General features: G+C 35.3%; 1 protein-coding gene across 1 annotated transcript in view; it reads left to right on the top strand.

The window, feature by feature from the left end:
• The first annotated feature begins 2,388 nt into the window (after positions 1 to 2,388).
• LOC121427456 (aromatic-L-amino-acid decarboxylase-like) overlaps positions 2,389 to 12,082 on the top strand; it is a 28,336-nt gene continuing 18,642 nt past the window's right edge. The window contains exons 1-4 of the mRNA XM_041623855.1: positions 2,389 to 2,694; positions 3,679 to 3,891; positions 6,755 to 6,868; positions 7,558 to 7,680. Coding sequence (XP_041479789.1) covers positions 3,691 to 3,891; positions 6,755 to 6,868; positions 7,558 to 7,680 — 438 coding nt within the window. The 5' untranslated portion in view covers positions 2,389 to 2,694; positions 3,679 to 3,690. The remainder of the gene's footprint in view (positions 2,695 to 3,678; positions 3,892 to 6,754; positions 6,869 to 7,557; positions 7,681 to 12,082) is intronic.

Raw genomic sequence — 12,082 nt, 5'->3', positions numbered from 1 at the left:
ATCCGTGAATCCTGTCAGGTACCTAATTTAAATTTCATAAGTTCGTAAAGAGATTCATCTGATTTATATTTCATAAAGGTCACTGTTAGTTATAGTCATGTTTTCTCTCGCCGTATTACGTTTAACTCAGGCAACTTGTAATGTGACGTAATTCCGTTTTGTTTTGCACTGATCATGACCTCGGGAGATCAGACAGATGGTAATTGGCTCACTTTTCTTACCGTCGGAAAAATTAGCAACAAACATGAAAAAAAAGCAATCGTTCCCCGTGAAACAAAAAACACACCTAATTTCATCTTGACATGGTTTTATCAACCAAACTTACATTCAATACAGTTGTAAACGAATGTCACTGGCATTGGCGGCGGAAGCCAACAATTTTAGGAGGGGAAATTTTTGACAAGCAAAAAAAAAAAAATTTGGGGGGGGGACACGTCCCCCCCCCCCCCCGTCCCCCCCCCCCCGCTTCCGCCGCCTATGGTCACTGGATTTAAATTCCTCTCTGTCTGTATGTTAAAGTGCCTACACATGTAGTTGGAAATGACCCAAAGTACATGGCAGCACTGACTGTTTTCCATACAGGCATTTTGAGCAATGTTGGAAACAAAGAGGTGTGACGTCATTCACATTCGTGTTGCTTCGGCACTGAAAGGAATTCGTGGATTTCAATGAACTGAAATCCTGAAACCAGTAAATATTTAAATTTTCTGTTCGAATATGCAAGATAGAAAATGCTATTTCTGTTACATTAATTTAAAATTTGTAATGCTATTTTTCATAATTCACATCCCAGTAAAGATTTGATAAATGATATAGGCCCTATAGGCCTACTTCTTTTGAATAGGAGAGTGCAAATTCCGATTTTATCTGAAATTTTTAATTAAGTTATTGTTACTGTCAGAACAATTTGAACACAATTTTCATTTTAAACCGTTCTTAAACGTTATGCATGAAAACGAACATCTCTTATTTTTTTTCCTCTATTATTATCGCACATTTCATTTTCTATTCACTTGTAAACGAATGTGAATAAAAATAAGTTATCTTTTAAAATGACCGTAGCTCTATGATATAGCAGCATTTTTTTTCAGTCATAAATTTTGAGAGAATTGTCAACATGTCTGTTTAAAAAATCCCCTAAATTTTGAAACATAGAAAAAGTTATTTCACAGTATTGGAACATCTTTCATGTCTTTGATACCCGTACAGTAATACTGATATGACAAATTTATTCTGATTATCTAAAGAAATATGCATGTAGGCCAATCTAGGAATTAGATATCTTTATCCAGAATGCCTCTTGCTTAAAGTGCTAATTTTCAAAGATTTCATGCGAGAGTGATATTATTTCTTTAAAACTGAAATGTGTATCGAACTTGAAGAAAGTTCAAGTGACGGTTTTCCCCCATTTCATTCCCATCCTCCCTGAACTACCACCTGTAAAACGACCCCACACCTGTCATTGACACAATGACATCTTAATCCTTCCAGAGATTCATCGTTGATGTATTCTCGCCTAATATCAAAACAAACATGAAGGAATTATTGTCAACATATGATCTACCGGGGGGTCGGCCAGAAGACTCTCTCCCATGGAGGTGCTTCTCTCGGCTTCTCTGCTATTGACATTTCCCTGAGGTGCAGGAAAAGAAGACATGCTGAAGATCATCCCCCTTCTTCTGTCGGAAGGCAAAGCAAGTGACAGATAGCACGTAGGCAATGGAAGAGGGGATGTATGTGAAGGACTTTTGCGAAATGGATGCTTCGTCGAAACTTGAATTTCTAAACTACGTTAGGCAATGATATCGTGTTAATGATATTACTGATATTGCCGCGTCATTGTTTCCGAAATAAAACCTGAAAAAATATCCAAAGTAAATTTGTGGCAGGCCGCTAAGATGTGATGGGGCCCCAAATTTCCAAACGGCTTTACCGTTATTTTGAAGGAATCCGTTACATGAATGAGGCATTGATAATCAATATTTTCAATGAAAAATTACCTAAAATGTCTGATTTCTTAATATCAAAACAATCAATGTTTTCCATGATCCCAGGTTTAGAATGAATTTACCACATCAGGACTTAGGCCTAGCCCTTTTTGGTCATTATGGATTTCGACGTTTGGTCATCAGACAAATATGTCTTGGTGGTATACCAAAAAAAAAAAAAACAGGTTGAAGGCGGATTGGAAATGTTTTGTTGACAGTAAAAGGAATCATGAGTAAAACGCGGAAATGGGAATCCTCACACACTCAGATCCTTCTAGATACGTGCATTCGTGAAACAGGACCTATTTGTCACCCAAACGAAAGAGAGAGAAAGAGGGAGAGAGTGAGGAGAGGAAAAGTGAATATAGACAAACATTGGCTCAGTTATCCACAGTGAAAGCTATAAAAGTGATTGGTCCTTCATACATCCAATCAGTGTGAGGAACGGGACTTGCGTTACAAAAGCGAGCGAAGAGGATCGCTTATACTTATAACCCAAATTACATTTTGAGTCTACGATTTTTTAAGAGGTTTTAAGTAAATTAAAACCTGGGATATATTTGAAACAGATCTGATGTTCAGTTGATTGGTTTGATTATCTACTTTGACTTTGAATTCTTATTTTGTCGTCATTACTTCTTGTGAATTACTGTGGATATCACAACTCAGGAATTCAGACGTTTATTGACTGCTGGACAGTGAAGAAGTAAGTTTTATTGGTTGCAGATATTGACTGTAGTGATCTTTTAGACAAGAAAATAGAGAAAAAAGAAGTAAATAGTTACAGTTACCTGCTTTGCTATATAGATAGTGGTTACAATCTCTGATTGATTTCGCTTTTATCAAAACAATTTTATTCTTCGCCCTGCCCATGACTTTAGCAATAACTTGGCTATAAGCCTTTATATTTTACATAATTATTTGATGCTCATTTTCAAATACCCTAAACACCATTAATCTAATTAAAAAAGACTAACAGCTAAGAACATGTGTGCCGATCTATCTTTATGACTATCTATCTTATCATTGATCTATTTTCTATCCATCCTGATAATTATTAAAGGTCATATTCACCCCAGAAAAATGTTGATTTTAATTTATGTAGAGAAATATCAAACTAGCAAAATGTTGAAAATTTCATGAAAATTGTAATATAACAAATTTATGACACTTAAGAGTTTTGCTTATTTTTCACAAAATATTCTTATTTTTCACAAGACAATGATATCCAGAACTCAAATGAGAAAGTCGATGATGTCCCTTATTCATTACGTGTATTTATTTTGTTCTTTCTTGTTTGAATCATAGATTTTACAATACGGACCAACTTGACTGAATTACATACTATCAAACAATTCTCATTCCACATATTCAGAAAGGAACAAATCATTGTTTCACTTGACAATGAGGAGAAAAATTGAATATTATCTATTTCATATAACAAAATACAGAAGAAATAGTGAGTGGATGACGTCATCAGTCTCCTCTTTGCATACCAGCTTGTATATGACCATGATGACTGTTTTGTGAAATTAAGCAAATCTTTAAAATGTCATAACTTTCTTACTTCATTTCCGATTGTGATGATATTTTCAGTGTTATGCTAGTTTGATTTTTCTCTGCCTTATTCAAATAAACTTTTCGTTGGGGTGGACTTGTCCTTTGATAAGAATATGTTGTATCATTGCAGGAAGGAGTGAAAATGGACGGGGAGCAGTTTAAACAGAACTCGGAAGAGATGACTTCCTACATTGTCAAATATTTGGACAATATCTCGGACTACCGTGTGTTTCCTGACGTAGCGCCAGGATACCTGAGGAAGATGCTACCAGAAGAAGCTCCAGTGAAGGGAGAAGAATGGCAGGACATTATGTCAGATGTTAATACCAAGATCATGCCAGGGGTAAGCATAATGGGTGTGGTCTCTGAAGAGGTACAAGTTATATCCCCTTTTTGACTTCAGTAACAGGAAGCCATACACTTTTAAAAACACGTACTGAGTAAAATTTTTATCCAATGTTGGGTAGAAAGGGAACATGCATGTTTGCTTTTTTTTTTACCCCATAATGGGCAAAATGCATGTTTTAATGGGATATTTCAACGCAGCATTGCGTAAAACTTATGTTTGGTACACAGCAAAAAATGTGGTGTTAACCGGTGTACACAAAGGACCACACCAGTTATTTTACACCGGTGTTAAATTGGTGGTGTTAGTTTTACACCTATAGGTGTTATAACAACACCTATGGTTGCTACATTTACACTCTTTGGTGTTATGTTCAATCTCTAGGGTGTTATTTTAACACCTCAGGATATGGTCCTCTATTAACACCAATTGGTGTCAGTTTTAACACCACAGTTTTTACCCAACCAACATACATGTTCACATTTTACCAAATATTGGGTAAACCTTTTTTAAGAGTGTGTTTAATATTTAATTGTATTCGTCTGTGAATTCATATTGTTATATTTCTACATGTAACAAAATGGTATGATTTGAACTGAATGAATTTGATAAATATTATTTATAAAACAGAAAATAAACGTTTGATGAGGCAAGAATGTGCGACCGGGGGAATCTTATATGGTCTCGGCAAAAGGGCAATTCAAAATAAAGAGATAATGAAACCGGCAAAGAATTGTTTTAAAATCTCCTATGGCCATTTATTCGTCAATTGTCAGGAATCAGAATATCACAATAAAGATAATCTATTTATTGAACTGTTGGACGATTATTATTTCAGGAACGTGTTTGTTCCTTGGTGTTCTCCTCTTTTCAATCTTAGCCTCCCTGTAATAAAAGGTCAAGGCGGCACAACAAAAAATAAAGAGGAAAAATATAGAAAAGCATGAAAACTCCCTTGCGTCGCCTTGCCACCTTGTAAGAAAATACAAAGTGGAAATATGTTTTCATACGGGATAATCTTGTCGCAGTTTGCAAAAGCAGGCTATAAATTTTCAGGCCCCGTCAAATTGTGGCAAAGTGCAATCGGCCAGAGGTATATATTGCAGAAGAGGGTCCTTATCCCTGGATCGAATGGGTCGAAGGACGATAATTTAGGCTTCTTTACAGCATGCTGACTCAATTGGGAAATTACGCTTTAAACATGTCAAGTGTCCCCAACTCAAACATCACATGAACAGTACTAGGAACATTATCAGAAGGAATTACAATGTGTAAATGGATAAATAATGTAATCTAACAGGAAAGACTATAAAGCAGAGCTTATTTGTTGAAATAACTCGATTAATGATAACCCACAATTTCAATAAAACTAAGTTGGACGAAATCATTCCTTTCAAACATTTTCAAGTCATGTGAAGCAATTCGCATTGTATTTTAAGGGGGGGGGGGGGGGGGACGCGTCTTTCTTTGAAGGGATGCTCCGTGCTGAAAATGTTCGTACTAAATAAATAAAGTAAAATTCACAGAGAAAAATGCTAAAAAATTTCATCAAAATCTGATAACAAAATAGCGAAGTTGTTGATTTTCTAAGTTTAGAAATATATTGTGAAAACAATTAAATGCAATAAACAGGGCTGATGATATCACATCCCCATTTTCCTTGTTCTTACTTTATTACACGGAATTATCATTGTTTCATTTTTTCATACATGTCAGAATGATATGTGTCCCTTATAATGAAATAATTTTCTACAATAAATATCTAAAGTACTTAAATCTCCTGTTATTCTAATATTTTGGTTCTTGAAGGAAAAATTTGAATAAACCTAATTCCAAATAATAAAATACAAGAGCAAGTGGGATATGACATCATCAGTTTGCTCATTGAATATTCACGAATAAATGCCTCGAACTGTTTCACCATTTTCACTGGAATAATGTAAATCTTTAAAATGCCATAACGATAACGTTGTTATTCATTGTCCGATTGTGATAAAATTTTCAGTGTTTTGTTTTTTTGTCTGAATTTACCCCTTTAAAGGTGAAAACATGATTTTTTTTATTCATGTGAACCTGTAATCGCCTCAGACTGAGCCATCTTAAACATATTAAAAGCAATGTTTTTATACCACCATCATAGAAGACATAAAATATGTTCAATTGTTTGCTTTGCCAAGTAAATTCCATGGAGGTCGATTTATGGGCAAAATGTCCCAAATTTGACATAAAACACGAGCAAAACATGTTTTTCTTGGCTTTGATAGACTCCAAAGGGACCCCAAGAGGACTCAGATTTTAGCTATCAATGGTCATCGGCTCCTCAAATGCGAGGGGAAAGGAAGATATGTGTCTTTGTAGTGACTAAACAAATGTTAGCCGGTGCGGGCGCGTGGGGCTCTACATAAGCCATTTAAGCCATTAAAATTTGATGAGAAACGAGTAAAAAAGAAGAGTAAGACAATCAGAAGAAAATAATGAGGAGAAGAGAAGGGTAGAAGAAGGTGGAGTAGGAAGACGGGAATTAGAATTAGAAGAAGAAGAACAGAAGAACAAAAATAATAATAAGAGGAAGAAGCAGCAGCGGGAGGAGAAGTATCAGAAGTTGACGAAGTAAACAAGGAGGAGGAGGAAAATGATAAGAAGAAGAAATAAAAAGTAAAGAGAGAAAATCATGCAATAAGAATTCCAGTTAGTCTGAATAAATTGAACGATTCAGTTAAAAGATGATAATAAGGCCCACATGATCAAGGAAGAACGTTTGGAATTTTAGAGGCAGACATGTTATAGAATTGTAACCTTGACTTCGATTATGCAGGTAGGTTTCGATTATCGCATTTACACATCATTTTCCCCCTTACAGGTAACTCATTGGCAGCACCCGCGATTCCACGCCTACTTTCCGGCGGGAAATTCATACCCAAGTATTCTCGCAGATATGCTTTCAGATGCAATAGGCTGCATAGGATTTTCGTGGGTAAGGCGTTCAAATTTCAGTATTAATTGTTAAATTGATTTGACAAGGAATTTGAATAATTAGGTTGGATATTCCATATCAGGACCCTATCATGAAAGTTACATGGATTGACTTTACCGTAGCCAGATTCATAGTCATTATAATCTAACGTATTAATAGCTCATTTGAGAAAAAGAAAACAGTATAACATATACGTTAGGATGATCAAAAACATCTCCGTGATAAGAAAATCATTTTTTTTGTATTGTAGTATCTCGATTTTATCGTTTAACCAATCCATCATTATCATCAACGTCATGGTGATGATTACGAGCGACGTTAAAATATAGGAATGACATGATTTTTTACCCCCCCCCCTCCCCCCGTCTCCCTCTTCTACTGCTCCTACTCCTCCATCTTTGTCTTCCTATTAACTCTCCTATTCAACATCGTTATTTGTTATGTATTTTTCTTCTTGTCCCTCTACCTCTCATTCCTTTTTTTTCCTTTCTGCACATTTTCTTCGCATTCTATCTCCTCTCCCTCCTCCTTCTTCCACTTTTTGACTTTCTCAGTTCCTTCTCTTCTCCGTTCGTATTTTTCATCTTCCTCTTTACTGCACCCCCTTCTGCTTCCCATCACCTTCGTCATTTCTTACTTTTCCTGTTCTCACCTTTTTTTTCTTTCGTTTGTTTATTTATGATGAACAGGCAGCGAGTCCTGTATGCACGGAACTTGAAACAATAATGATCGACTGGTTAGGTCGAATGTTAAACCTTCCCAAACACCTTCTTCCATTTGCCGACAACTGCAGAGGTGGAGGAGTTATCCAGGTATGCCAACATATTTCTTTCGTATCTTTACCAAATTTGTTCATTTGCCACCGCCGACATAATTTGCGACAAATAGGTTCTGGTGTGGTATTCGGGCCCCCCCCCCTCCCTCCCTTTTGGTGCACAGTCAATCATCCCAAGCTCATCCCTGATAGCAAAAACTGGGTAAAAAGACGTCATAAAGACGTCATTTTACGACGAGTATCACGTCATTTTGACGTCGTAAAAAGACGTCTTAAAGTCAACTATTTGCACCAACGCACGTCGTCATATCAACGTCTTAAAATGACGTGATTATGACGTCTTAATAAGTCGAATACGACGTCTTTATGACGTTTTTACGCCATATTCTTGACCAGTATTACACGTCTTTATGACTTGATTATGACGTCATTAATGGTTACGTACAACGTCTTTATGACGTCTTTATAACGTATTCATTACCAGTATTATATGTCAGATTGACGTCGTATATTGACGTGATTATGATGACATTAATGGTCACTTATGACATCTTTATGACGTAATTAATAGTCACTTTATAACATATTTATGACCAGTATTAGACGTCATCTGGACATGATTTTAAGGTCTTTAATAGTCGACTACGATGTCATAATGACGGAATTTCGACTTATTTTGACGTGATGATTTACATATGAAATTGTACATGAAAACACAACTCGAACGTACAGTTAACCTAGCTTAGTTCAAAATATTAAAGAAATCAAATCATGGGTTGATCAGTTCCAATATTTTTACGATTGCAAGATTGACTGTAGGTCCAAGATTTGTCAAGAACAGACAAAACACAAACACCCATACACACAGTCACACACATTAAACGATAAATCAAATACACATTTCAATTATGAACTCAGTTACAAATATTTTATTAATAAATTCAAGAAATCGCGTAACAAAACTTTTTTTCCTTTAAGAATACAGTGTGTGGTGTATTCTTGTAAATACAACATACAACAAGTTGGATTTTACTCTTACAGGGTGCGGATTGCTTTCCCAAAAGTTTGACAAGCTAAAAAAAGGTAATTTGGCTTTCAGAATTGGTGCACCCCCCATTCCGTGTCTGGTCAAAGAACTATGAAACCAGTTACAATGTCTGTTAACAAATACAGAGATACAATTTGGATAAATTGCCTATTCATCTATTGCCAACTCGTCCACTGTGATCATGGCCTACCTCATTTAGTCAAATGACAATTGGTCCATCAACGAAATATCTAACAACCATTTGGTCCAATAATCTTCTAATCAACAGCTTGTCTATGACCATTTCATCTCATAACCAGTTGGTCTAATACCAATTTTCTTTTCCTTCATTTTGTCCGATTAACACTTATTAAACTTAGTCCAATTAGACCAAATGGTATGGCAATTAAACCAATTGGTTATTCAGAAAAAATGGTGGGTGGACGAACTGATGGTAAACCAAATGATAGTGTTAGACTGGTAAACCCGTGTAGAGTCTGAGATATTAAGGTAAATACAATACTGATGTCCAAGAAATATGGCTTCCAAGTACCTTATTTTAAACAAGAAATGGCTTACCCTGAACAATATGTCTGTGAAAATAACACCAGATTTGCAGCGATACTCAAATGGAAGCTCATATTTATTTGGATGTAAGCAACAGGTATTCATTTTAACTAAGTATGGTTTGTGATTGTCGCTTAAAAGTTTCACCTTGGTAACAGCAGTTTTCCATATATACATAATAATGAAAAACACCCAAGTTTAAGGTGAATACTTCACTTGCATACATGAGTGAAATTCCTGACACCAGAGCCTGACCCAGTTAAAATATTTCTCGATATTGTGTAGCATGAGTTGTACTGCGTGAATATAATGCTGATATATAAGAAATAATTGCTTACAAGTATCAAAAATTTAACTAAAATGAGTAAATCAAATACCACATAAAATAAATTTTCTCTTTTAAAGGGGAATGAAACCTTTGGAACAAATAGGCTTGTGTAGAATAAGAATAAAGAAAGTTTGAGAAAAATCGGACAAATAATGAGAAAGTTATGAGCATTTAAATATTGCAATCACTAATGCTATGGAGATCCTCCCATTGGCAATGCGACAAGGATGTGTGATGTCACTGATGAACAACTTTCCCTTTGGTGGACTATAAAATACCCTCAAAATGTCTCTTTTTGCTTTTTCTTATGATACAAACTCTTTATCCATGATGTATTCTTAAAAAATATGTATTACATGCCCTCATGTAGAAAGAACACATGATCTATGGATAGATGTGATAAAAGAGGCAATTCAAGTGAAATATATACTAAAGTAATGGGGAGAGTTGTGCACAAGTGACATCACACATCTTTGTCGCATTGCCAATTTGCTATCTCCATAGCATTAGTGATCGCAATACTCAAATGCTCATAACTTTCTCATTATTTGTCCTATTTTTCTCAAACTTTTGTTGATCTGTTTCTTTGATTTTTCTGTTTTCACACAAGCTATCTTGTTCCAATAGTTTCATTCTCCTTTCAGTGAAATCAACTTTTTGTTGGCGTGGACTTCTCCTTTAAAGTATGTAACAATGTAAGGATCAGTGCAAACGACCCATCATTTCTCGCGCTACAACCCGCCCTTTTCTCTTGTTTTGACAAAAATGGGCGTGACCTTACTTTCAAACGGCCATTGCGCCATACGAGTTGACCAATTGAATTAAATATGAAAAAAGTTGTATCATTTTGACCTTCACTTTGACCTCCGGGCGAATAGTTGTCAAACTTGACATTGATATACGTTAATTATCAATCTAATTTTTACAATTTTTCATCTTCTAAATCTTCTCCAATCATACCAATGATCTACGTTATCTTTATTATTTTGTTTTAGTAAAGTTTGTAAAAGCCTCACAATGAACATGACGAATTCCCCCAACTGAGATTATAGTAGAAATAGATCAAAAGAAATCGACCTTTTTCAGATGAATGAAATGAAACATTAAACTCATGTTCTAGGGGGAAGTTAAAGGTCAAGTCCAATTCATTCCAATGCCTGAAAATTAATTTTCATATTATGAAAATAAGTAATGAAAATAAGTAATTAAAAATAGAAAATAAGGAAAATAATCCAAAGATTATAAATTAAATGTCAAAAGTAATTTGAACAAAAGTTCATGATGAATATGTAAGTACAATGTTTTTATTTAAAGGTCAAGTCCACCTCAGAAAAAATGTTGATTTGAATCAATAGAGAAAAATCAGACAAGCACAATGCTGAAAATTTCATCAAAATCGGATGTAAAATAAGAAAGTTATGACATTTCAAAGTTTCGCTTATTGTTAACAAAACAGTTATATGAACGAGCCAGTTACATCCAAATGAGAGAGTTGATGATGTCACTCACTCACTATTTCTTTTGTCTGAATTAGACAATATTTCAATTTTTACGAATTTGATGATTAGGACCTCCTTGCCTGAAGCACAAAATGTTAAAATAATGGAAATCCACGTGTTCAGGGAGGAATGAAACTTCATTTCACATGACAATGTCGAGAAAATCAAAACATTTCATATTTCATATAATAAAATACAAAAGAAGGGTGAGTGATGTCATCGGTCTCATTTGCATACTGACCGAGATATGCATATAAATGTTTTGTGAAATGAAGTGAAACTTTAGAACATCATAACTTTCTTATTTAACATTAGATTTTGATGAAACTTTCAGTGTTAAGCTTGTTCAATTTTTCTCGTTTTATTCAATTCAAGTTTTTGTCAGGTTGGACTTGTACTTTAAATTAGGCAGGGGCTGCGGAGGCTGAGGGGCTTCCCCACTTTCTTCTAAAACCATGTACAAAAAAATTAAAATTTATGATTGTGTTTATTAGCATGGTCAGCCCCCCCCCTTGAAAAACCGGTCCGTGGCCCGTGCTTGGTCAACTTTGACGGGAATCAAATTTTGCCAATTGAATTGCCGGAAGACCTGGGGGACGTTTCATTAAGCTGTTCGTAAGTTACGAGCGACTTAACCCTAAAAAGACTGGGGGGCTGATTCAGCCCCCCCTCAACATTTTTTCCCGATAAACCCGCCGCTTGAAATCTTTTGACCGCGTCGCTCGCTGACTTTTTACTTTCAAGTCTCACGCAACATTTGAGACCAAAATTGTGACTCCCGGTTATGCGGATTCGAAATTACGCAACATTTCGCAAGTGCATGCAGACCCAAAATAACTCAAAAACGTGAATTTGTGTACAAATCCAATGCAAATAGTGTTTTTAGTCAAAATTCATAAATTGTATCATTTTTCCATTTACTGCTTAAAATCAATTAAATTTTTCTTTTTTATGGTCAAAATGAAGTCCCTGACAATTTCCATTGAAAAAACAATAAAAAACAAAAAGTCGAAAAACA

The sequence above is a fragment of the Lytechinus variegatus genome, chromosome 14 (assembly GCF_018143015.1).
Source record: "Lytechinus variegatus isolate NC3 chromosome 14, Lvar_3.0, whole genome shotgun sequence".
Taxonomy (NCBI): Eukaryota; Metazoa; Echinodermata; class Echinoidea; order Temnopleuroida; family Toxopneustidae; genus Lytechinus; species Lytechinus variegatus.
Note: the sequence above shows the minus strand (reverse complement) of the source record. Positions and strands in the feature narration are given on the sequence as shown.